Below are 22,577 nucleotides of genomic sequence, written 5' to 3'. Positions count from 1 at the left end.
AATACTGAAGGAGTTATATATGTATATTCCTGTAGATGAGGATCAGCTGAGAGTCACTGATGCACGCTTGACTAACGTGACCCGCCAGAACTAACGATACGCTTCATGTAAATCTCTATTTTTTATCATTTATTTTATTATTGAAATGGCATTGGAAATCAATTCTACTGTTGAACCCCGTGAGTGGAGGAGAACATCAGATTCTCAGGACATTTAACAAAAAGCATGCAAATGAAAAATGAAACTGAGCAAAGCAAGAGTCGCTGTTACTCGGTTGAACGGACTGTTTTACACACACACACACACACACACACACACACACACACACACTTACTGTCCTCTGACAACACCGCTGATACTGCACACACTCCTGTCAGACCGGATCAACTTATCTCAGAGCAAACTAACTTTTTTTAATTACAAAATAATTACAATAATTTTTTTTTTTTTATAAACAATTAATAACTAACTAAATAAAAATTATTTCAATAGAAAAATATTTTAAAATGAAAAGCACATCAAGTAGTGAAAAAAATATATAAAAATAAAAATGTATTAACATATTTGACATATGATTTAAATAAATAAATAACAATAAATAATTCTATAAAAGAAATTAATAAAATATATCTTGCTTAAAAACTAAATAGTTAAAAATTGTATATAATATTTTGATATATTCTAAATAGTTGTACACTTTACACCTTTATAGTAGCATGTTAATTTTTCTCAGATTAAATGTGTATATTACTGTCAGGATCTGAAAGATTGCAGATCTAGAATCTCTACTTCCTGTCGAGCCCGTCAGCTGACACACGCGTGAGAGAGCCGTCGTGCGCATGCGCAGTGCCCTGCTGGTGGCAGAAGGAAGATGGCGGCGTCCTGGGTTTCTCACTGAGGGAAGCGCGTTCGGCCAGTTTGGGCTTCAGTTCTGGATCATTGAGTTAAAGCAGACTCGCATAGAGGAGGGCGGGGGCCGAGGGACCGAACCGAGCCGCTTCTGACACCACAGATCCAGGTAAAACACACTCATTCTCCTCATTCTCCGGCACTGCATTCACCGCGCGATCAGGCCAGTGACGCCTGACAGACAGCGAGCGTTTACTGTAAATACCACAGTAAAACATCAGCGAACCCTAGGGAATATAACACGCTTTTGCTATCAGTCTGTCTTTTCTGTGTTGATGCATGTCTTATGAATAGGAAACTGTGGTATTTTGACAGAAACAATGGTTTGTAAGGTTGGTCATAGTTAGAGAGTAACGTTATGTTTAATTATAATAATAGAAGCATCAATAAATGTCTCTTAACCCGTTCGCTACCGTCTACCCTTAACCCGTTCAACGCTGTCTACTCTTAACCCGTTCACTACTGTCTACCCTTAACCCGTTCAACGCTGTCTACTCTTAACCTGTTCACTACTGTCTACCCTTAACCCGTTCAACGCTGTCTACTCTTAACCCGTTCGCTACTGTCTACTCTTAACCCGTTCGCTACTGTCTACTCTTAACCCATTCGCTACTGTCTACTCTTAACCCGTTCGCTACTGTCTACTCTTAACCCGTTCAACGCTGTCTACTCTTAACCCGTTCAACGCTGTCTACTCTTAACCTGTTCACTACTGTCTACCCTTAACCCGTTCAACGCTGTCTACTCTTAACCCGTTCACTACTGTCTACTCTTAACCCGTTCAACGCTGTCTACTCTTAACCCGTTCACTACTGTCTACTCTTAACCCGTTCGCTACTGTCTACTCTTAACCCGTTCGCTACTGTCTACTCTTAACCCGTTCGCTACTGTCTACTCTTAACCCGTTCAACGCTGTCTACTCTTAACCCGTTCACTACTGTCTACTCTTAACCCGTTCGCTACTGTCTACTCTTAACCCATTCGCTACTGTCTACTCTTAACCCGTTCAACGCTGTCTACTCTTAACCCGTTCAACGCTGTCTACTCTTAACCCGTTCAACGCTGTCTACTCTTAACCTGTTCAACGCTGTCTACTCTTAACCCGTTCAACGCTGTCTACTCTTAACCCGTTCAACGCTGTCTACTCTTAACCCGTTCAACGCTGTCTACTCTTAACCCGTTCAACGCTGTCTACTCTTAACCCGTTCAACGCTGTCTACTCTTAACCCGTTCACTACTGTCTACTCTTAACCCGTTCGCTACTGTCTACTCTTAACCCGTTCGCTACTGTCTACTCTTAACCCGTTCAACGCTGTCTACTCTTAACCCGTTCACTACTGTCTACTCTTAACCCGTTCACTACTGTCTACTCTTAACCCGTTCGCTACTGTCTACTCTTAACCCGTTCAACGCTGTCTACTCTTAACCCGTTCACTACTGTCTACTCTTAACCCGTTCACTACTGTCTACTCTTAACCCGTTCGCCACTGTCTACTCTTAACCCGTTCAACGCTGTCTACTCTTAACCCGTTCGCTACTGTCTACTCTTAACCCATTCGCTACTGTCTACTCTTAACCCGTTCGCTACTGTCTACTCTTAACCCGTTCGCTACTGTCTACTCTTAACCCGTTCAACGCTGTCTACTCTTAACCCGTTCACTACTGTCTACTCTTAACCCGTTCACTACTGTCTACTCTTAACCCGTTCGCTACTGTCTACTCTTAACCCGTTCAACGCTGTCTACTCTTAACCCATTCGCTACTGTCTACTCTTAACCCGTTCGCTACTGTCTACTCTTAACCCGTTCAACGCTGTCTACTCTTAACCCGTTCACTACTGTCTACTCTTAACCCGTTCACTACTGTCTACTCTTAACCCGTTCGCTACTGTCTACTCTTAACCCGTTCGCTACTGTCTACTCTTAACCCGTTCAACGCTGTCTACTCTTAACCCGTTCACTACTGTCTACTCTTAACCCATTCGCTACTGTCTACTCTTAACCCGTTCGCTACTGTCTACTCTTAACCCATTCGCTACTGTCTACTCTTAACCCGTTCGCTACTGTCTACTCTTAACCCGTTCAACGCTGTCTACTCTTAACCCGTTCACTACTGTCTACTCTTAACCCATTCGCTACTGTCTACTCTTAACCCGTTCACTACTGTCTACTCTTAACCCATTCGCTACTGTCTACTCTTAACCCGTTCGCTACTGTCTACTCTTAACCCGTTCAACGCTGTCTACTCTTAACCCGTTCGCTACTGTCTACTCTTAACCCGTTCAACGCTGTCTACTCTTAACCCGTTCACTACTGTCTACTCTTAACCCGTTCGCTACTGTCTACTCTTAACCCGTTCAACGCTGTCTACTCTTAACCCGTTCACTACTGTCTACTCTTAACCCGTTCGCTACTGTCTACTCTTAACCCGTTCAACGCTGTCTACTCTTAACCCGTTCACTACTGTCTACTCTTAACACGTTCGCTACTGTCTACTCTTAACCCGTTCAACGCTGTCTACTCTTAACCCGTTCACTACTGTCTACTCTTAACCCATTCGCTACTGTCTACTCTTAACCCGTTCACTACTGTCTACTCTTAACCCGTTCAACGCTGTCTACTCTTAACCCGTTCGCTACTGTCTACTCTTAACCCGTTCAACGCTGTCTACTCTTAACCCGTTCGCTACTGTCTACTCTTAACCCGTTCGCTACTGTCTACTCTTAACCCGTTCACTACTGTCTACTCTTAACCCGTTCAACGCTGTCTACTCTTAACCCGTTCGCTACTGTCTACTCTTAACCCGTTCGCTACTGTCTACTCTTAACCCATTCGCTACTGTCTACTCTTAACCCGTTCGCTACTGTCTACTCTTAACCCGTTCAACGCTGTCTACTCTTAACCCGTTCAACGCTGTCTACTCTTAACCCGTTCAACGCTGTCTACTCTTAACCCGTTCAACGCTGTCTACTCTTAACCCGTTCAACGCTGTCTACTCTTAACCCATTCGCTACTGTCTACTCTTAACCCGTTCGCTACTGTCTACTCTTAACCCGTTCGCTACTGTCTACTCTTAACCCGTTCAACGCTGTCTACTCTTAACCCGTTCACTACTGTCTACTCTTAACCCGTTCGCTACTGTCTACTCTTAACCCGTTCAACGCTGTCTACTCTTAACCCGTTCACTACTGTCTACTCTTAACCCATTCGCTACTGTCTACTCTTAACCCGTTCACTACTGTCTACTCTTAACCCGTTCAACGCTGTCTACTCTTAACCCGTTCACTACTGTCTACTCTTAACCCGTTCACTACTGTCTACTCTTAACCAGTTCAACGATGTCTACTCTTAACCCGTTCAACGCTGTCTACTCTTAACCCGTTCAACGCTGTCTACTCTTAACCCGTTCAACGCTGTCTACTCTTAACCCGTTCAACGCTGTCTACTCTTAACCCGTTCAACGCTGTCTACTCTTAACCCGTTCGCTACTGTCTACTCTTAACCCGTTCAACGCTGTCTACTCTTAACCCGTTCAACGCTGTCTACTCTTAACCCGTTCAACGCTGTCTACTCTTAACCCGTTCAACGCTGTCTACTCTTAACCCGTTCAACGCTGTCTACTCTTAACCCGTTCGCTACTGTCTACTCTTAACCCGTTCGCTACAGTCTACTCTTAACCCGTTCGCTACTGTCTACTCTTAACCCGTTCACTACTGTCTACTCTTAACCCGTTCACTACTGTCTACTCTTAACCCGTTCAACGCTGTCTACTCTTAACCCATTCGCTACTGTCTACTCTTAACCCGTTCGCTACTGTCTACTCTTAACCCGTTCGCTACTGTCTACTCTTAACCCGTTCAACGCTGTCTACTCTTAACCCGTTCACTACTGTCTACTCTTAACCCATTCGCTACTGTCTACTCTTAACCCGTTCACTACTGTCTACTCTTAACCCGTTCAACGCTGTCTACTCTTAACCCGTTCACTACTGTCTACTCTTAACCCATTCGCTACTGTCTACTCCTAACCCGTTCAACGCTGTCTACTCTTAACCCGTTCGCTACTGTCTACTCTTAACCCGTTCGCTACTGTCTACTCTTAACCCGTTCACTACTGTCTACTCTTAACCCGTTCAACGCTGTCTACTCTTAACCCGTTCGCTACTGTCTACTCTTAACCCGTTCGCTACTGTCTACTCTTAACCCATTCGCTACTGTCTACTCTTAACCCGTTCGCTACTGTCTACTCTTAACCCGTTCAACGCTGTCTACTCTTAACCCGTTCAACGCTGTCTACTCTTAACCCGTTCAACGCTGTCTACTCTTAACCCGTTCAACGCTGTCTACTCTTAACCCGTTCACTACTGTCTACTCTGAACCCGTTCAACGCTGTCTACTCTTAACCCATTCGCTACTGTCTACTCTTAACCCGTTCGCTACTGTCTACTCTTAACCCGTTCAACGCTGTCTACTCTTAACCCGTTCACTACTGTCTACTCTTAACCCGTTCAACGCTGTCTACTCTTAACCCGTTCACTACTGTCTACTCTTAACCCATTCGCTACTGTCTACTCTTAACCCGTTCACTACTGTCTACTCTTAACCCGTTCAACGCTGTCTACTCTTAACCCGTTCACTACTGTCTACTCTTAACCCGTTCAACGCTGTCTACTCTTAACCCGTTCAACGCTGTCTACTCTTAACCCGTTCAACGCTGTCTACTCTTAACCCGTTCAACGCTGTCTACTCTTAACCCGTTCGCTACTGTCTACTCTTAACCCGTTCGCTACTGTCTACTCTTAACCCGTTCGCTACTGTCTACTCTTAACCCGTTCAACGCTGTCTACTCTTAACCCGTTCAACGCTGTCTACTCTTAACCCGTTCAACGCTGTCTACTCTTAACCCGTTCACTACTGTCTACTCTTAACCCGTTCAACGCTGTCTACTCTTAACCCGTTCGCTACAGTCTACTCTTAACCCGTTCGCTACAGTCTACTCTTAACCCGTTCGCTACTGTCTACTCTTAACCCGTTCGCTACTGTCTACTCTTAACCCGTTCGCTACTGTCTACTCTTAACCCGTTCGCTACTGTCTACTCTTAACCCGTTCGCTACTGTCTACTCTTAACCCGTTCAACGCTGTCTACTCTTAACCCGTTCAACACTGTCTACTCTTAACCCGTTCAACACTGTCTACTCTTAACCCGTTCACTACTGTCTACTAGGGCTGGGCGATATGGCCAAAAAAAAATATCACTATTTTTTTTTTATATCAGTCGATATCGATAATTATCGATAAATGTCAAATCTTTATTTATTTCAAGTTTAAAGACAGATTTGTACTCCTAAGTGAAAGCTGTAGAAACCAGAGCGTTGTGTTTTTAAACTACTCTTTATTGTCAGAACATATCATGACAAACACTTGCCAAACAGGTGAACATTTCACAAATCCAAGGTAGAACATTCAAATATTTGACATTTTTCCTTAACAAAATAAATATCTTTATTTCAGTAGTATTAGCTTGAGTTAGGATGCAGATTTACTTTATACAATTTATGTTCATTAACAAAAACAGTAAAATCTGTTTTAAAAAAAGTAACAACATTATTTTTATTTGGTAAAATGTAATATTCTTTAGTTTTATTAAAATTAACCATTGGTCATCCAGCATCATGCATTTATATAACAATAACTACAGATAAAATGTAACTTTATGGTTTCTATTGTAACTTTATGGTTTCTATGTGAGAAACGTCACATATTGTGACGTTTCTATGGTATTTATGAAAACCAGTAACTTAGCCTAAATACATTATTAGGGCCCAAGCCTTGAAAAGGCGAAGGCCCTATTGTTTTTCTTAGGATTATTATTTATTATTCTTCTTCTTTATTATTATTATTATTATTATTTTACTACCTTTTGGGCACTTTTGGGGGCCTTAACGTGCTCAAAAACTCTTGAAACTTTGCACAAATGTCAGAACCCGCGGCCATTAGAGCCGGACTGAAGCTGGGACCCGGGCGTGGCAGGGGGGCTCGGCAGCGCCCCCTGGAATGGGATTCAAAAACATGTCCATATATCAAACACGCTTGCATGTAATAATATGAAACTCGGTACACATATAGATCTCATCGGGCCGAACAACTTTCGTGCTCTAAGTTTTACGCCAGTCCAACAGGAAGTCGGCTATTATGGGCTGTATGGAAACGCATGTTCTGGCATTTGAAACACTTCTCCCAGAGAATTCATCGGATGACCACGAAACTCGGTGTGCATGAAGTCAAGACATGGAGGATGCTAAATTGCGGACGGATTTTTGATATCTCGAACGGTTTGGCCGTGGCGAGGAAACGAATTTATGATTAAAAAAGGATGCATAAAGTGTGTTATAACTTAGTTATAGTTTTACCTACAGTTACAAAACTCAGCGTGTGTTTTGATCTTATCAAGCCGAACAACTTTCTAATTTACAGTCATTAGCTCCGACCAACAGAAAGTCAGATATTGTGGTTTGAATGTGAATTGTGTCTCTCTCTGTCTCTCTGGCATTCTGTGTGTGTGTGTCTGTCTGTGTGGGGTGGGGAGGGGAGGGGGGGATCTGTGTATGTGTGTGTGTGTGAGGAGGGGGGCTAGTTTAGTTTAACCCTTTCTCTGCTGTGTGCAAAATCTCGGGCACTTTTGGGGCCCTTAACGTGCTCGAAAACTCTTGAAATTTTGCACACAGGTCAGAACCCGCGGCTGAAGCTGGTACCCGGGTGTGGCAGGGGGGCTCGACAGCGCCCTGGAATGGGATTCAAACACTTGTCCGTATATCAAACACGCTTGCATGTAATAATATGAAACTCGGTACACATTTAGATCTCATCGGGCCGAACAACTTTCGTGCTCTAAGTTTTACGCCAGCCCAACAGGAAGTCGGCTATTGTGGGTGGTATGAAAACGCATGCCCCTGGAATTTGAAACACTCTTTCTAGAAAATTCATCCAATCGCAACCAAACTCGGTCAGCATGACGTCAAGACATTGAGCATACTAAATTGCTGACGGATTTTTGATATCTCGAACAGTTTGGCCGTGGCGAGGAAACGAAATTATGGCGAGAAAAGAGAAACACGATGTGTTATAACGTCTTCATACATTAATTGATCTTGATGAAACTTCAGTAGCGTGTTTGTTGTAAGAGAGCGATCACATGGATGTAACTAATGTGAGTCAAAGTTATAGCGCCACCAACTGGCAGCAGGAAGTGTGTTACTTTTGACAAAAGTGGGGGGGTTAGTTTTACCTACAGTCACAAAACTTGGTATGTATATTGTGCACATCGAGCCGGACAACTTTCTGATTTACAGTCATTAGCTCCGACCAACAGGGAGTCAGATATTTTGGTTTGAATGTGGTTTTGTCTCTCTCTGCCTCTCTCTGACAGAGTTCCCCCAGCCATTCTGTGTGTGTGTGTGTGTGTGTGTGTGTGTGTGTGTGTGTGTGTGTGTGTGTGTGTGTGTGTGTGTGTGTGTGTGTGTGTGTGTGTGTGTGTCTGTGTCTGTGTCTGTGTCTGTGTCTGTGTCTGTGTGGGGAGGGGAGGGAGGGCACACACACACATAGACAGCCCCCCCTGTGTGTGTGTGGGGAGGGGAGCAGAAAGACTATGAACAATTGTGCCATCTAGTGTTTTATACTATGTATAAATGTGTTTTTTATTTTAAACGAGTGTTTTAAAGTACACTAATTTCAATGAATGATATGCTGCATTTTTATGTATATTTAAACATTATCAAAGTTATGATGTCATTTTTTTAGTTTCAAAACTTATCTGTCTCTGTCTCCCTTTGGCTGTCATTACCCTCCCCTCACTCCCACAGTCTCACTTATTTCTTTCTGTATCAAATAATATTACCATAAACAAAAAGTTTGAGTTTCTTTTTCAATCAATGTATTATGTGTAACTTAAAAATAAGCAGATTAAACAGATATGTTTGAGGGCAAGACATGAAAACGATGAAATATAATATAGTATTAGTAAAAGAGTGCAGTATAGGGTTGGATGAATCAGATAAATAACATATTTTGTTAAAAAAACATTTGGTTAAATAAAATCGAGTGATACATAGGGCTATATTGCCCTCTCGACAGTCAAAGCGGGTTACGTTATTGCCCGTCGTGCACAGGAACCCGAAAGGCAACGGGGTGGCGGCTTATATATATATATAAATAAATAAATATATATATATATATATATATATATATATATATATATATATATATATAAATAAATATAGCTGCAAGCAGCGATGGAGGGCCCAAGCCGGGGGCAGCGCCAGCCCGGTGCCTTTAGTGTAACTAAAGGCACCAGGGTGGCGGTGCCACCGGCTTGGGCCCGTAATCGCTGCTTGCAGCTATATTTATTTATTATTCTTCTTCTTTATTATTATTATTAGGGCCCAAGCCTTGAAAAGGCGAAGGCCCTATTGTTTTCCTTCGGATTATTCTTCTTTATTATTTATTATTTATTAGGGCCCAAGCCTTGAAAAGGCGAAGGCCCTATTGTTTTTCTTGGGATTATTATTTATTATTATTATTATTATTATTATTTTACTACCTTTTGGGCACTTTTGGGGGCCTTAACGTGCTCAAAAACTCTTGAAACTTTGCACAAATGTCAGAACCCGCGGCCATTAGGGCCCGACTGAAGCTGGGACCCGGGCGTGGCAGGGGGGCTCGACAGCGCCCCCTGGAATGGGATTCAAAAACATGTCCATATATCAAACACGCTTGCATGTAATAATATGAAACTCGGTACACATATAGATCTCATCGGGCCGAACAACTTTCGTGCTCTAAGTTTTACGCCAGTCCAACAGGAAGTCGGTTATTATGGGTTGTATGGAAACGCATGTTCTGGCATTTGAAACACTTGTCCTAGAGAATTCATCGGATGACCACGAAACTCGGTGTGCATGAAGTCAAGACATGGAGGATGATAAATTGCGAGGGGATTTTTGATATCTCGAACGGTTTGGCCGTGGCGAGGAAACAAATTTATGGCGAATATTGGAAACAGGAAGTGTGTTATAACATCCTCATACATTAACTGATCTTGATGAAACTTCAGCAGTGTGTTCGCTGTAAGAGGCCGATCACATGGATGTGACTATTGTGAGTCAAAGTTATAGCGCCACCAACTGGCAGCAGGAAGTGTGTCACTTTCAAAATGCTTTGAAATCACCCTCTTATTTTTACCCGATTTGCTTCAAACTTCATCTGTATAATGTAAACACACGGCAGATGTAGACCTGTGAAAGGATTATTGATATCTTAAATACTGTTGCCATGGCAACGCATCAAACTTTAATATTCTTTTTTAAAGTTTTTGAGACTCTTAGCATACTTGAAATTGCATGAAACTCGACAGACACTTTACATTTATTGCCTAGTACACTTGTGCAAACTTTCAGAAACGGGCGTGGTAAGGGGCTCAGTAGCGCCACCTTTAGTCAAAAATGGGGTATTAGTTTTACCTACAGTAACAAAAATCGGTATCTATATTTATCTCCACGAGCCGGACAACTTTCTAATTTACAGTCATTAGCTCCGACCAACAGGAAGTCAGATATTTTGGTTTGAATGTGATTTGATGGGAATTTTGCCAGTCTCTCTCAGTGTCTGTGTGTGTGAGAGAGGAGGGGGGCTTTATTTTAACCCTTTCTCTGCTGTGTGGGACTTCTCGGGCACTTTTGGGGCTCTTAACGTGCTCGAAAACTCTTGAAACTTTGCACACAGGTCAGAACCTGCGGCCATCAGGGCCGGCCTGAAGCTGGTACCCGGGCGTGGCAGGGGAGCTCAACAGCGCCCCCTTGAACGTGGTCCGAAAACTTGGTCCATATATCAAACACGTTTGCATGTAATAATATGAAACTTGGTACACATATAGATTTAATCGGGCCGAACAACTTTCGTGCTCTAAGTTTTACGCCAGTCCAACAGGAAGTCGGCTATTATGGGTTGTTTAAAAACGAATCCCCCTGGAATTTTATATACTCCTCCAAGAAAAATTATCCTATCGCCACCAAACTCGGTCAACATGAAGTAAAGACATTGAGGACGCTAAATTGCGGACGGATTTTTGACATCTCGAACGGTTTGGTCGTTGCGAGGAAACGAAGTTATGGCGAGAAAAGAAAAACACAATGTGTTATAACGTCTTCATACATTTATTGATCTTGATGAAACTTCAGCAGTGTGTTTGTTGTAAGAGGGCGATCACATGGATGTGACTATTGTGAGTCAAAGTTATAGCGCCACCAACTGGCAGCAGGAAGTGTGTTACTTTCAAGATACTTTTGACTAAAGTGGGGGGGTTATTTTTACCTACAGTCACAAAACTCGGTCTGTATATTGTGCTTATCGATCCGGACAACTTTCTCATTTACATTCATTAGCTCCGACCAACAGGAAGTCAGATATTTTGGTTTGAATGTGGTTTTGTCTCTCTCTGACAGAGTTCCCCCTGCCATTCTCTCTGTGTGTGTGTGTGTGTGTGCGTGTGTGTGTGTGTGTGTGTGTGTGTGTGTGTGTGTCTGTGTGGGGAGGGGAGGGAGGGCACACACACACACACATAGACAGCCCCCCCTGTGTGTGTCTGTGTGGGGAGCAGAAAGACTCACACTGATACAAGCTCTAAAGCAGACTTCTTCTCGACAGTCAAAGCGGGGTTACGTTATTGCCCGTCGTGCACAGGAACCCGAAAGGCACCGGGGTGGCGGCTTTTATATATATATATATATATATATATATATATATATATATAAATAAATATAGCTGCAAGCAGCGATGGAGGGCCCAAGCCGGTGGCAGCGCCAGCCCGGTGCCTTTAGTGTAACTAAAGGCACCAGGGTGGCGGTGCCACCAGCTTGGGCCCGTAATCGCTGCTTGCAGCTATATTTAAAAACTGTAATTATATTCCATTAGTCCTTTAATACATTGTCTACATTAATAATATTATACAATTCAATATATATATATAACACATTTCATGGTGCAGATAATATTACTAGGCTAGCGTTACAGTAACGTTAAATCCGTGGTAAATGATGGGAATGTGTAGACGGAAAAGCTTCTGACTGTATCGTTGCGCACAGTGCTTCTCATGTTCGTCAGCGCGGTCTCATCTGCCTTTAAACTGGTTTAAATCACTGAGACATTTGTGTTCCTCGCTGAATTCAAGCGCTATCACTGGATCTAGTGACCGAGACTGATCAGAGTAAACGCGTCTGCTCGAGTGAGCTGAGGTCGCGCTCGCGCTGCCGTTTGGACTTTGAGCCGAGCGGATAAACGGTCCGTGTGGCGCGCGCGGTTCAAATTAGATTCGTTCCGCTTTTGGCGCAAAAACATTATCGAACATTTATCGAACTCTTGATATCGTTTTATCGAGAAAAATTATATCGCGATAATTATCGTTATCGTTTTATCGCCCAGCCCTACTGTCTACTCTTAACCCGTTCGCTACAGTCTACTCTTAACCCGTTCGCTACAGTCTACTCTTAACCCGTTCAACGCTGTCTACTCTTAACCCGTTCGCTACTGTCTACTCTTAACCCGTTCGCTACAGTCTACTCTTAACCCGTTCAACGCTGTCTACTCTTAACCCGTTCGCTACTGTCTACTCTTAACCCGTTCGCTACAGTCTACTCTTAACCCGTTCGCTACAGTCTACTCTTAACCCGTTCGCTACAGTCTACTCTTAACCCGTTCGCTACTGTCTACTCTTAACCCGTTCGCTACAGTCTACTCTTAACCCGTTCAACGCTGTCTACTCTTAACCCGTTCAACACTGTCTACTCTTAACCCGTTCACTACTGTCTACCCTTAACCCGTTCAACACTGTCTACTCTTAACCCGTTCGCTACAGTCTACTCTTAACCCGTTCAACGCTGTCTACTCTTAACCCGTTCAACACTGTCTACTCTTAACCCGTTCAACGCTGTCTACTCTTAACCCGTTCAACACTGTCTACTCTTAACCCGTTCAACGCTGTCTACTCTTAAGTGAATGCAGACCTAAGGTTGGTCTCTTTTAAAAGACAGATTATTGTAGAAGTGAAAGCAAAAAATGAAAGTGTAAATAGTTGCATTACTTAACACTTGATCATGTTGTGTGTAACTGAAATTGTGCAAAAGTACTACAGCTGTTTATAAACTTAGAAGTGTGTGTGTGAGTGTCTATGATTGTGCAATAACTGACAGGCAATAAGCCCTCGCGCTCGTCGTGAGCAGTTATGCAATGTTTGTGTAAATGTCATGCAACACAATCATGACTGTCATCATGTTTTATTAAAGCCTGTAGATTCAGGAGCTGCAGATTCATCACAGCCTTTATTGCTTTCAGTGTAAGCATTACGTATGAGCTTTGCATTCATAAAACCCTTCAAAACTGCTTTATATTCTGTGGAAAAGGAAGGATGAGTTTCAGCAGTTTTGCAGAATCCTCCACCGTACAGCACAAACACAGAAGAGACACACTCACTCTCGCTGTGTGTTCTGTGGCGCTTCAGTGCAGAATGAAGGACGGCACTTAAAGATTGTGTTTCTGTGCAGTTTTGAACCGCTTGTATTGATCCATGCTGAGATTGATCATGTGACCTCATCCTGGAACTGGCGCTGGGTTTTTAACACTTAAGCTATTAAGGCTTCGCATCGAGTGCTGCTCTCCATTAGCCTCCCAGAGCACCAGCCGGATTACAGATTACTGATACTGCTATTTCTGCCACTGATGGCCGGCGGTGTTTTAATCGCTGGGTTTATCATTAATTACTCTCGCTTTAGTTGGCATGCTTTAGTTTAGTTGTGCTGTTGCGTAGACTGAGATTACCGCATCTTCCTCCAGCGCTTCCTTTAATTCATTACAATTTACTTTCTCAATCAATCGAGGAGACTGGCCATGAAAAAGCTTTTTTATACATTTTTATAAGCCATTTCTCTTGTTAATTGATTTAGACATTATACTTTAGTCATTTTGGAAAGATGTTACTGTAGCATTCATATCTCTAGATCAGAATACGTTCACTCACTGGAATGTGTTTTTCTTTTTTTTTTTTACAAGAGTGCATTTAAATGGCGTTACTTTTCCAATTGAGTTTATGTACCAAATATATAAATTACAACCTTAGCTTAAAGTTTACAAGTGTTCAATGTAAAATCTCAAAATCTGACCACCCAATAATAAGTCAAGAATAACAGAATGAAGACAATGAAACAAGATAACCCAGGATAAGATTAACCCGAGCTTAGATCTGACCCTGGGTTAGTAGTTTGGGTGTAAAGCCGCAGTGTTTGGAGTGGTGGTGAACTGAAGAATGATTAGCGTTAGCTGATATACTGAGAGTCAGGAGTTTCTGAGCTAGCGTTCAGTGTTGGACTGAGGAAGGAAGGAAGGAGTCTGGTGTTCTGTTGCTGACAGAGACATTCATGATCAGCACGGTGCACAGATCAACACCTCTCCTCTTCCCACTGTCCTCAGTGAATATGACCCTCACTTCCCTTTCCTCCCATCTCATGTTTACATGGGATTTTTTCTCCGAATACAATATAAATGTTGTTTGCTTGAGGCTATATTTAATTCCCGAGTGAAACTCATAACCTACTTTTACGGAATGGCACAAAGTGATTTCCATAATCAAAACTCTGTTTTCACAGAATTACCCATAATGCCTCAGTGTTTTTCCATGGCTTCAGTCTCAGAACATTAGTGTGTGGATCTGTGTGTCCCGTGTGCAGTGTGCTGCTGGATATTGTGGGAAACGTTGGATGTTTCCAGGATCATCATGGGCTCCTGAAACAGTCACTGCTCCAGTGATAAATGCTTTCTTTATCATGGTTCAACGCTTCAGTGTTGGGATGCACCCATACCGAGATTTTGATAGCCGATAACCGATATATTGGCCGATAAATCTAAATCCAAGTTTTTATATAATTTTTGAGTCTAATTACAAAAACAGATCAGTTTTCTCAGTCAGTGGAGTCTGTGGACGTCAGTCAGTCAGTCGTATATACGAGTCTGTATAGTGTTGGAGAGATTTGCATCTTCTGTATGCTGATAAAAGTGTTGAGTGTGTGGAGCCTGTAAGCATCGGTGTGTGAGAAGATGATGCCAGAGCTGAAGGATTTGGCTGAACTATATTTCACTTTTAAAATGACTCGCTTCAGAACTGGTTTTGAGTGCTTTGAGTGATGCTCCACAGTTTCACTGACATCCACTTGTCACACTACAAGAAACTGCTAAATGTCTTCCCAGATTTCCTGTGACCGCTTATATACGTGATCATAAACCTGGCCTTGGGCATCTTTGATCAGGAAGTAAATGTGAGTTGCAGACGTGAATCTCTTCTTCTCTTTTCACAGGCGCTGTCTGAAGATGAATGTCCTCAAAGACAACAGGGACCTGGCCTGTTTCTACACAACCAAACACTCCTGGAGGGGCAAGTAAGTGCTTTCTGCTCTGCGTTTCCTTCACAGTAGAATCTGCTCATATCTGGCTCACTTGAACACACGTCACTACACAACAAATAACAGCGCTGGTTCATTTGCATTGAAGCAATAGCGGAGATTAAACAGCATTTGGTTAACAGAAAAGACATTGTTATTTTCCAACATCCTACATGTTCTGTGTGATCTGTCCACATAAAACACGTCTATGGGGATGAGGAGGACAGAGGAAGAGAGATGATGCTGGACGACGGGATTTAGTTTGAATAAGAAATTAATGTATGAAATCCCAAACTTTATTTTATATATATATATATACCGGTATATACACTGAACAAAATTATAAACGCAACACTTTTGTTTTTGCCCCCGTTTTTCATGAGCTGAACTCAAAGATATAAGACTTCTTCTACAAAAGGCCTATTTCTCTCAAATATTGTTCACAAATCTGTCTAAATCTGTGTTAGTGAGCACTTCTCCTCTGCCGAGATACTCAAGATGCTGATTACACGGCAGGATTATTGCACAGGTGTGCCTTAGGCTGTCCACAATAAAAGTCCCAGTGATATTAGTCCGATTTTATTTTAGATTTCGGCTTCCAAAGATTATAAAAATAATATATTGAGTGAGGTAAAACCATTAAAGACTATAGCTGCATTCTGTCTAGCACAGCTTCTTCCCTTCGCAGCGGTGCGCTGTCATGTCTGCCTACAACTCAAACTTAACTACAGTCTGCTTGATCGGTGATTGTTGTAAAATGCAGTTTAGCTACTTTTGCTAAATAGCGGGATGCGTTTAATAATAAAAAGAGCTATTAAAAGCACAAAAGTCTGCGCAAGAGATGCTGTTCGCAAGGCGGCGCGCGCTACAAAACAGAACGAGACAAGCAAATTACACTTTGGGTTTCATCTGCGCTAAATGACCAAATGTACACAAAAAATATATACAGTACGACAGCGTGTTCCAGGTCCTGCCGATATCCAGCAGCTCTGCACAGCCACTGAAGAGCAGTGGACCAGCGCCCACAGGCCACACTCAACACCTGAGCAGTGGACCAGCGCCCACAGGCCACACTCAACACCTGAGCGGTGGACCAGCGCCCACAGGCCACACTCAACACCTGAGCAGTGGACCAGCGCCCACAGGCCACGCTCAACACCTGAGCAGTGGACCAGCGCCCACAGGCCACACTCAACACCTGAGCAGTGGACCAGCGCCCACAGGCCACGCTCAACACCTGAGCAGTGGACCAGCGCCCACAGGCCACACTCAACACCTGAGCAGTGGACCAGCGCCCACAGGCCACACTCAACACCTGAGCAGTGGACCAGCGCCCACAGGCCACGCTCAACACCTGAGCAGTGGACCAGCGCCCACAGGCCACGCTCAACACCTGAGCAGTGGACCAGCGCCCACAGGCCACGCTCAACACCTGAGCAGTGGACCAGCGCCCACAGGCCACACTCAACACCTGAGCAGTGGACCAGCGCCCACAGGCCACGCTCAACACCTGAGCAGTGGACCAGCGCCCACAGGCCACGCTCAACACCTGAGCAGTGGACCAGCGCCCACAGGCCACACTCAACACCTGAGCAGTGGACCAGCGCCCACAGGCCACGCTCAACACCTGAGCAGTGGACCAGCGCCCACAGGCCACGCTCAACACCTGAGCTGTGGACCAGCGCCCACAGGCCACACTCAACACCTGAGCAGTGGACCAGCGCCCACAGGCCACACTCAACACCTGATCAGTGGACCAGCGCCCACAGGCCACGCTCAACACCTGATCAGTGGACCAGCGCCCACAGGCCACGCTCAACACCTGATCAGTGGACCAGCGCCCACAGGCCACACTCAACACCTGATCAGTGGACCAGCGCCCACAGGCCACACTCAACACCTGATCAGTGGACCAGCGCCCACAGGCCACGCTCAACACCTGATCAGTGGACCAGCGCCCACAGGCCACGCTCAACACCTGAGCAGTGGACCAGCGCCCACAGGCCACGCTCAACACCTGAGCAGTGGACCAGCGCCCACAGGCCACACTCAACACCTGAGCAGTGAACCAGCGCCCACAGGCCACGCTCAACACCTGATCAGCTCTGTGCGGAGGAGATGTTGCACTGCGTGAGGCAATGGTGGTCACAGCAGATACTGACTGGTTTTCGGACCCCCCAATACAGTAAAACTGCAGATTTTAGAGTGGCCTTTTATTGTGGCCAGCCTAAGGCACACCTGTGCAATACATTGTTCTTCAGGATTATATAATCTTCCAGCTGTTCTTCAGATGATCTCAGATCTGCTGTTATCTGAGGATTGAGCTTCTGAAATCTCAGCGCTGCTCAGTTTCACACTTCAGGCGTTTCTCTTACTCAGACTTTACTGGTTACACACTGTGGCCAAGACGTTCTTTCAGTTCCTGATTTCAGTGTCTTTGTAAGTTTGTGTAAACCTCTTGTATGGAAAGCTATCGTAGTGCAGGATACTATTATTAACAGTGTGTGAAACAATGTTTATAATGCAAAAACATTTCAAACTGAAGGTTTGAAACTACATTGTCACATGACCTTATTATATTGCATGTTTAATTCAGCAATTGGTGTTCAGTCATACCATTACCAAAAAAAGACATTATTTTTTAAATATACAGTGTGTATATTATATATATATATGTAAATGACATGCAGGGACAGTAATCGATTAATTTCAATGGAGAGCTGGCGATTTCAAGTGACTGTAGGCCGAAAGCTGAGATATGTGGAAATTTATGCAAATAAAGAGTGAATTTCGGGAGCGACAGCCAATAGGAGTGAAGTCAGTGAAGATTCATCAAGATGAAGTTATTTCCGTGATTTATGACCCGCCTGAGCTTTAGCAGATACAGCAGGTGGACATGAAGAAAGAGATATTTAATCCGATGACAGGAGCATTTGTTGGGTCCAGTCATGTGATGGAGTGTGTGAGTGTGTGTGATGTTCTCGTTCAGGGGAAGATGTTAAAAGCCACACAATGAATAATTAACCAGTCTTGTGACGAACCTGTTTTCTTCTGCAAGCTCACAGAGACCGAAGGAACTGGCCTTGTGTTGAGAACAGCAGAATATCATCTATATACTGAATAATATCATCTATATACAGCAGAATAATATCTATATACTGAATAATATCATCTATATACCGCAGAATATAATCTATATACTGAATAATATCATCTATAAACTGAATAATATCATCTATATACAGCAGAATAACATCTATATACTGCACACTGACAAGAGTTAACACTCAAAGACTGTCTGATAACCTAGTCTTATAACCTGATCTGATAACCTGGTCTGATAAACTGGTCTGATAACCTAGTCTTATAACCTGATCTGATAACCTGGTCTGATAAACTGGTCTGATAACCTAGTCTGATAAACTGGTCTGATAACCTAGTCTGATAAACTGGTCTGATAACCTGGTCTGATAAACTGGTCTGATAACCTAGGAAGATAAACTGGTCTGATAACCTAGTCTGATAACCTGGTCTGATAACCTAGTCTGATAAACTGGTCTAATAACCTAGTCTGATAACCTAGTCTGATAACCTCATCTGAAAACCTGGTCTGATAAACTGGTATGATGATCTGGTCTGATAACCTGGTCTGATAACCTGGTCTGATAAACTGGTCTGATAACCTGGTCTGATAACCTAGTCTGATAACCTGGTCTGATAACCTGGTCTGATAAACTGGTCTGATAACCTAGTCTTATAACCTGATCTGATAACCTGGTCTGATAAACTGGTCTGATAAACTGGTCTGATAACCTAGTCTTATAACCTGATCTGATAACCTGATCTGATAAACTGGTCTGATAACCTAGTCTGATAAACTGGTCTAATAACCTAGTCTGATAACCTAGTCTGATAACCTCATCTGAAAACCTGGTCTGATAAACTGGTATGATGATCTGGTCTGATAAACTGGTCTGATAACCTAGTCTGATAACCTGGTCTGATAACCTGGTCTGATAACCTGGTCTGATAAACTGGTCTGATAGCCTAGTCTTATAACCTGATCTGATAACCTGGTCTGATAACCTAGTCTTATAACCTGATCTGATAACCTGGTCTGATAAACTGGTATGATGATCTGGTCTGATAACCTGGTCTGATAACCTGGTCTGATAACCTGGTCTGATAACCTAGTCTGATAACCTGGTCTGATAACCTAGTCTGATAACCTGGTCTGATAACCTGGTCTGATAAACTGGTCTGATAACCTAGTCTGATAAACTGGTCTGATAACCTAGTCTGATAACCTAGTCTGATAACCTAGTCTGATAAACTGGTCAGATAACCTAGTCTGATAAACTGGTCTGATAAACTGGTCTGATAACCTGGTCTGATAAACTGGTCTGATAACCTAGTCTGATAAACTGGTCTGATAACCTAGGAAGATAAACTGGTCTGATAACCTAGTCTGAAAAACTGGTCTGATAACCTAGTCTGATAACCTCGTCTGAAAACCTGGTCTGATAAACTGGTCTGATAACCTAGTCTTATAACCTGATCTGATAACCTGGTCTGATAAACTGGTCTGATAACCTAGTCTGATAACCTAGTCTGATAAACTGGTCAGATAACCTAGTCTGATAAACTGGTCTGATAACCTGGTCTGATAAACTGGTCTGATATCCTAGTCTGATAAACTGGTCTGATAACCTAGGAAGATAAACTGGTCTGATAACCTAGTCTAATAACCTCGTCTGAAAACCTGGTCTGATAAACTGGTCTGATAAACTGGTATGATGATCTGGTCTGATAACCTGGTCTGATAACCTAGTCTGATAAACTGTTCTGATAACCTAGTCTGATAACCTGGTCTGAAAACCTGGTCTGATAAACTGGTCTGATGATCTGGTCTGATAACCCGGTCTGATAACCCGGTCTGATAACCCGGTCTGATAACCCGGTCTGATAACCCGTTCTGATAACCCGGTCTGATAACCCGGTCTGATAACCCGGTCTGATAACCCGGTCTGATAAACTGGTCTTAATGCCGGTTCACATCAACATCTGATGATTAAGAACCGATGATTAGTGTGTGTGTGTTCTAAAGTGTGTGTGGATCAGGCGAGTGTGTATTGCAGTATATTGTAGTTTCTGCTGTATTTCACAACAACACAACCTTGATTCTGCAGGACTCTCAGCATCTCTCCTTCAACAACGCCGGTTTACATTTAGGTTTACACACACACACACACACACACACACACACACACACACACACACACACAGGAGCTGCTGGATTAGACAGATGACACTATTATCATTATTATAAACAGTTGTTTCTCTATGAAGTTTGATGCAGAAAAGCCTGTAATGTGTGTGTGTGCGTGTGTGTGTGTGTGTGTGTGCGTGTGTGTGTGTTTCTCCAGGTACAAGCGTGTGTTCTCTGTCGGGACTCATGGCATCACCACATACAATCCCACCACCTTAGAGGTCACGAACCAGGTACTGATGATTACAGCTCCACATCATAATAACAATAGTTATTACAAAATAATAATAATGTACTGTTAATAATAATATTATTATTGATTTATGTTAATATTGTTTTCTCGTTTTTATTATTATTGTCATCAGTAACATAAATAAAATATTTTTTGTTGTTTTCATAGTATTCGTGATAATAATGATAATTCTTTATTATTATCTTCATTAATATTATTAGGCTATATGTTGCTGTATTATATTCATCAAAACCTCTGTTGTGTGTGTGTGTGTGTGTGTGTGTGTGTGTGTGTGTGTGTGTGTGGGTGTGCGCGTGCGTGTGTGTGTGATCTCTGTTGTGTGTGTGTGTGTGTGTGTGTGTGTGTGTGTGTGTGTGTGATCTCTGTTTTGTGTGTGTGTGTGTGTGTGTGTGTGTGGGCGTGCGCGTGTGTGTGTGTGTGATCTCTGTTGTGTGTGTGTGTGTGTGTGTGTGTGTGTGTGTGTGTGTGTGTGCGTGCGCGTGCGCGTGTGTGTGTGTGTGATCTCTGTTGTGTGTGTGTGTGTGTGTGTGTGTGTGTGTGTGTGTGTGCGTGCAGTGGCCGTACGGGGACATCTGTGGCCTCGCTCCGGCTGGTAAGGGTCAGGGGTCAGAGTTTAATCTCACCTTCCGGAAGGGCAGCGGGAAGAAGTCGGAGACGCTGAAGTTCTCCACGGAACACCGGACCGAGCTCCTGACCGAAGCCCTGGTGAGACCACTCCTCTTCATCACTCCTCTTCATCACTCCTCTTCATCACTCCTCTTCATCACTCCTCTTCATCACTCCTCTTCATCACTCCTCTTCTTCATCACTCCTCTTCTTCATCACTCCTCTTCTTCATCACTCCTCTTCATCACTCCTCTTCATCATCATCTTCATCACTCCTCCTCTTCATCACTCCTCTTCATCACTCCTCTTCATCACTCCTCCTCTTCACTCCTCTTCATCATCTTCATCACTCCTCTTCATCATATTCATCACTCCTCTGACACTGTCCCTGTCCCTCTCCTCTTCATCACTCCTCTTCATCACTCCTCCTCATCCCTCCTCTTCATCTCTCTTCATCACTCCTCTTCATCACTCCTCCTCATCACTCCTCATCTCTCCTCCTCATCCCTCCTCTTCATCTCTCTTCATCACTCCTCTTCATCACTCCTCTTCCTCCTCCTCTCCTGTAATGCTGATGTTGTCTCCGTCTGCTCCTCAGAGATTCAGAACGGACTTCTCCGAGGGAAAGATCACCGGGAGAGTGAGTATAATCCCTTCGGATGCGGTCGGCAAAAGCTTCTCGGGGAGGGGCGGCAGTGGCTCAGTGGTTCATGTAGGTTGTCTACAAACTGAAAGGTTGGTGGTTCGATCCCCGGTTCCACTGGACCAAGTGTCGAGGTGTCCTTGAGCAAGACACCTAACCCCAGCTGCTCCCGGCGAGCTGAGTGGCGCCTTGCACGGCTGACACCGCCGTCGGTGTATGAATGTATGAGTGAATGGGTGAATGAGAGGCAAATTGTAAAGCGCTTTGGTGGCCATGGGTCTATGAAAGCGCTATATAAATGCAGTCCATTTACCATTTCTCCCTGCACCTGCTTCAGTTCACATAGAAAAACCTAAAAATGCTCAAAATTCAAGCAAGAAATGCTAAAACTTTACCAAATAAGTATTGTATAATGTGTACA

General features: G+C 43.6%; 1 protein-coding gene across 5 annotated transcripts in view; it reads left to right on the top strand.

Moving 5' to 3' along the window:
* The first annotated feature begins 810 nt into the window (after positions 1–810).
* Positions 811–22,577, top strand: part of dnajc13 (DnaJ heat shock protein family (Hsp40) member C13) — a 96,790-nt gene continuing 75,023 nt past the window's right edge. For all 5 annotated transcript variants that reach the window (XM_079601256.1, XM_079601254.1, XM_079601253.1 and 2 more), the window contains exons 1-5: positions 811–1,018; positions 15,302–15,382; positions 20,812–20,887; positions 21,463–21,612; positions 22,112–22,153. In XM_079601256.1, coding sequence (XP_079457382.1) covers positions 15,315–15,382; positions 20,812–20,887; positions 21,463–21,612; positions 22,112–22,153 — 336 coding nt within the window. In that variant the 5' untranslated portion in view covers positions 811–1,018; positions 15,302–15,314. The remainder of the gene's footprint in view (positions 1,019–15,301; positions 15,383–20,811; positions 20,888–21,462; positions 21,613–22,111; positions 22,154–22,577) is intronic.

Source organism: Phoxinus phoxinus (assembly GCF_949152265.1).
Source record: "Phoxinus phoxinus genome assembly, chromosome: 24".
Taxonomy (NCBI): domain Eukaryota; kingdom Metazoa; phylum Chordata; class Actinopteri; order Cypriniformes; family Leuciscidae; genus Phoxinus; species Phoxinus phoxinus.
The sequence above is the reverse complement of the archived record's forward strand: the minus strand, read 5'-3'. Positions and strand labels throughout refer to the sequence as shown.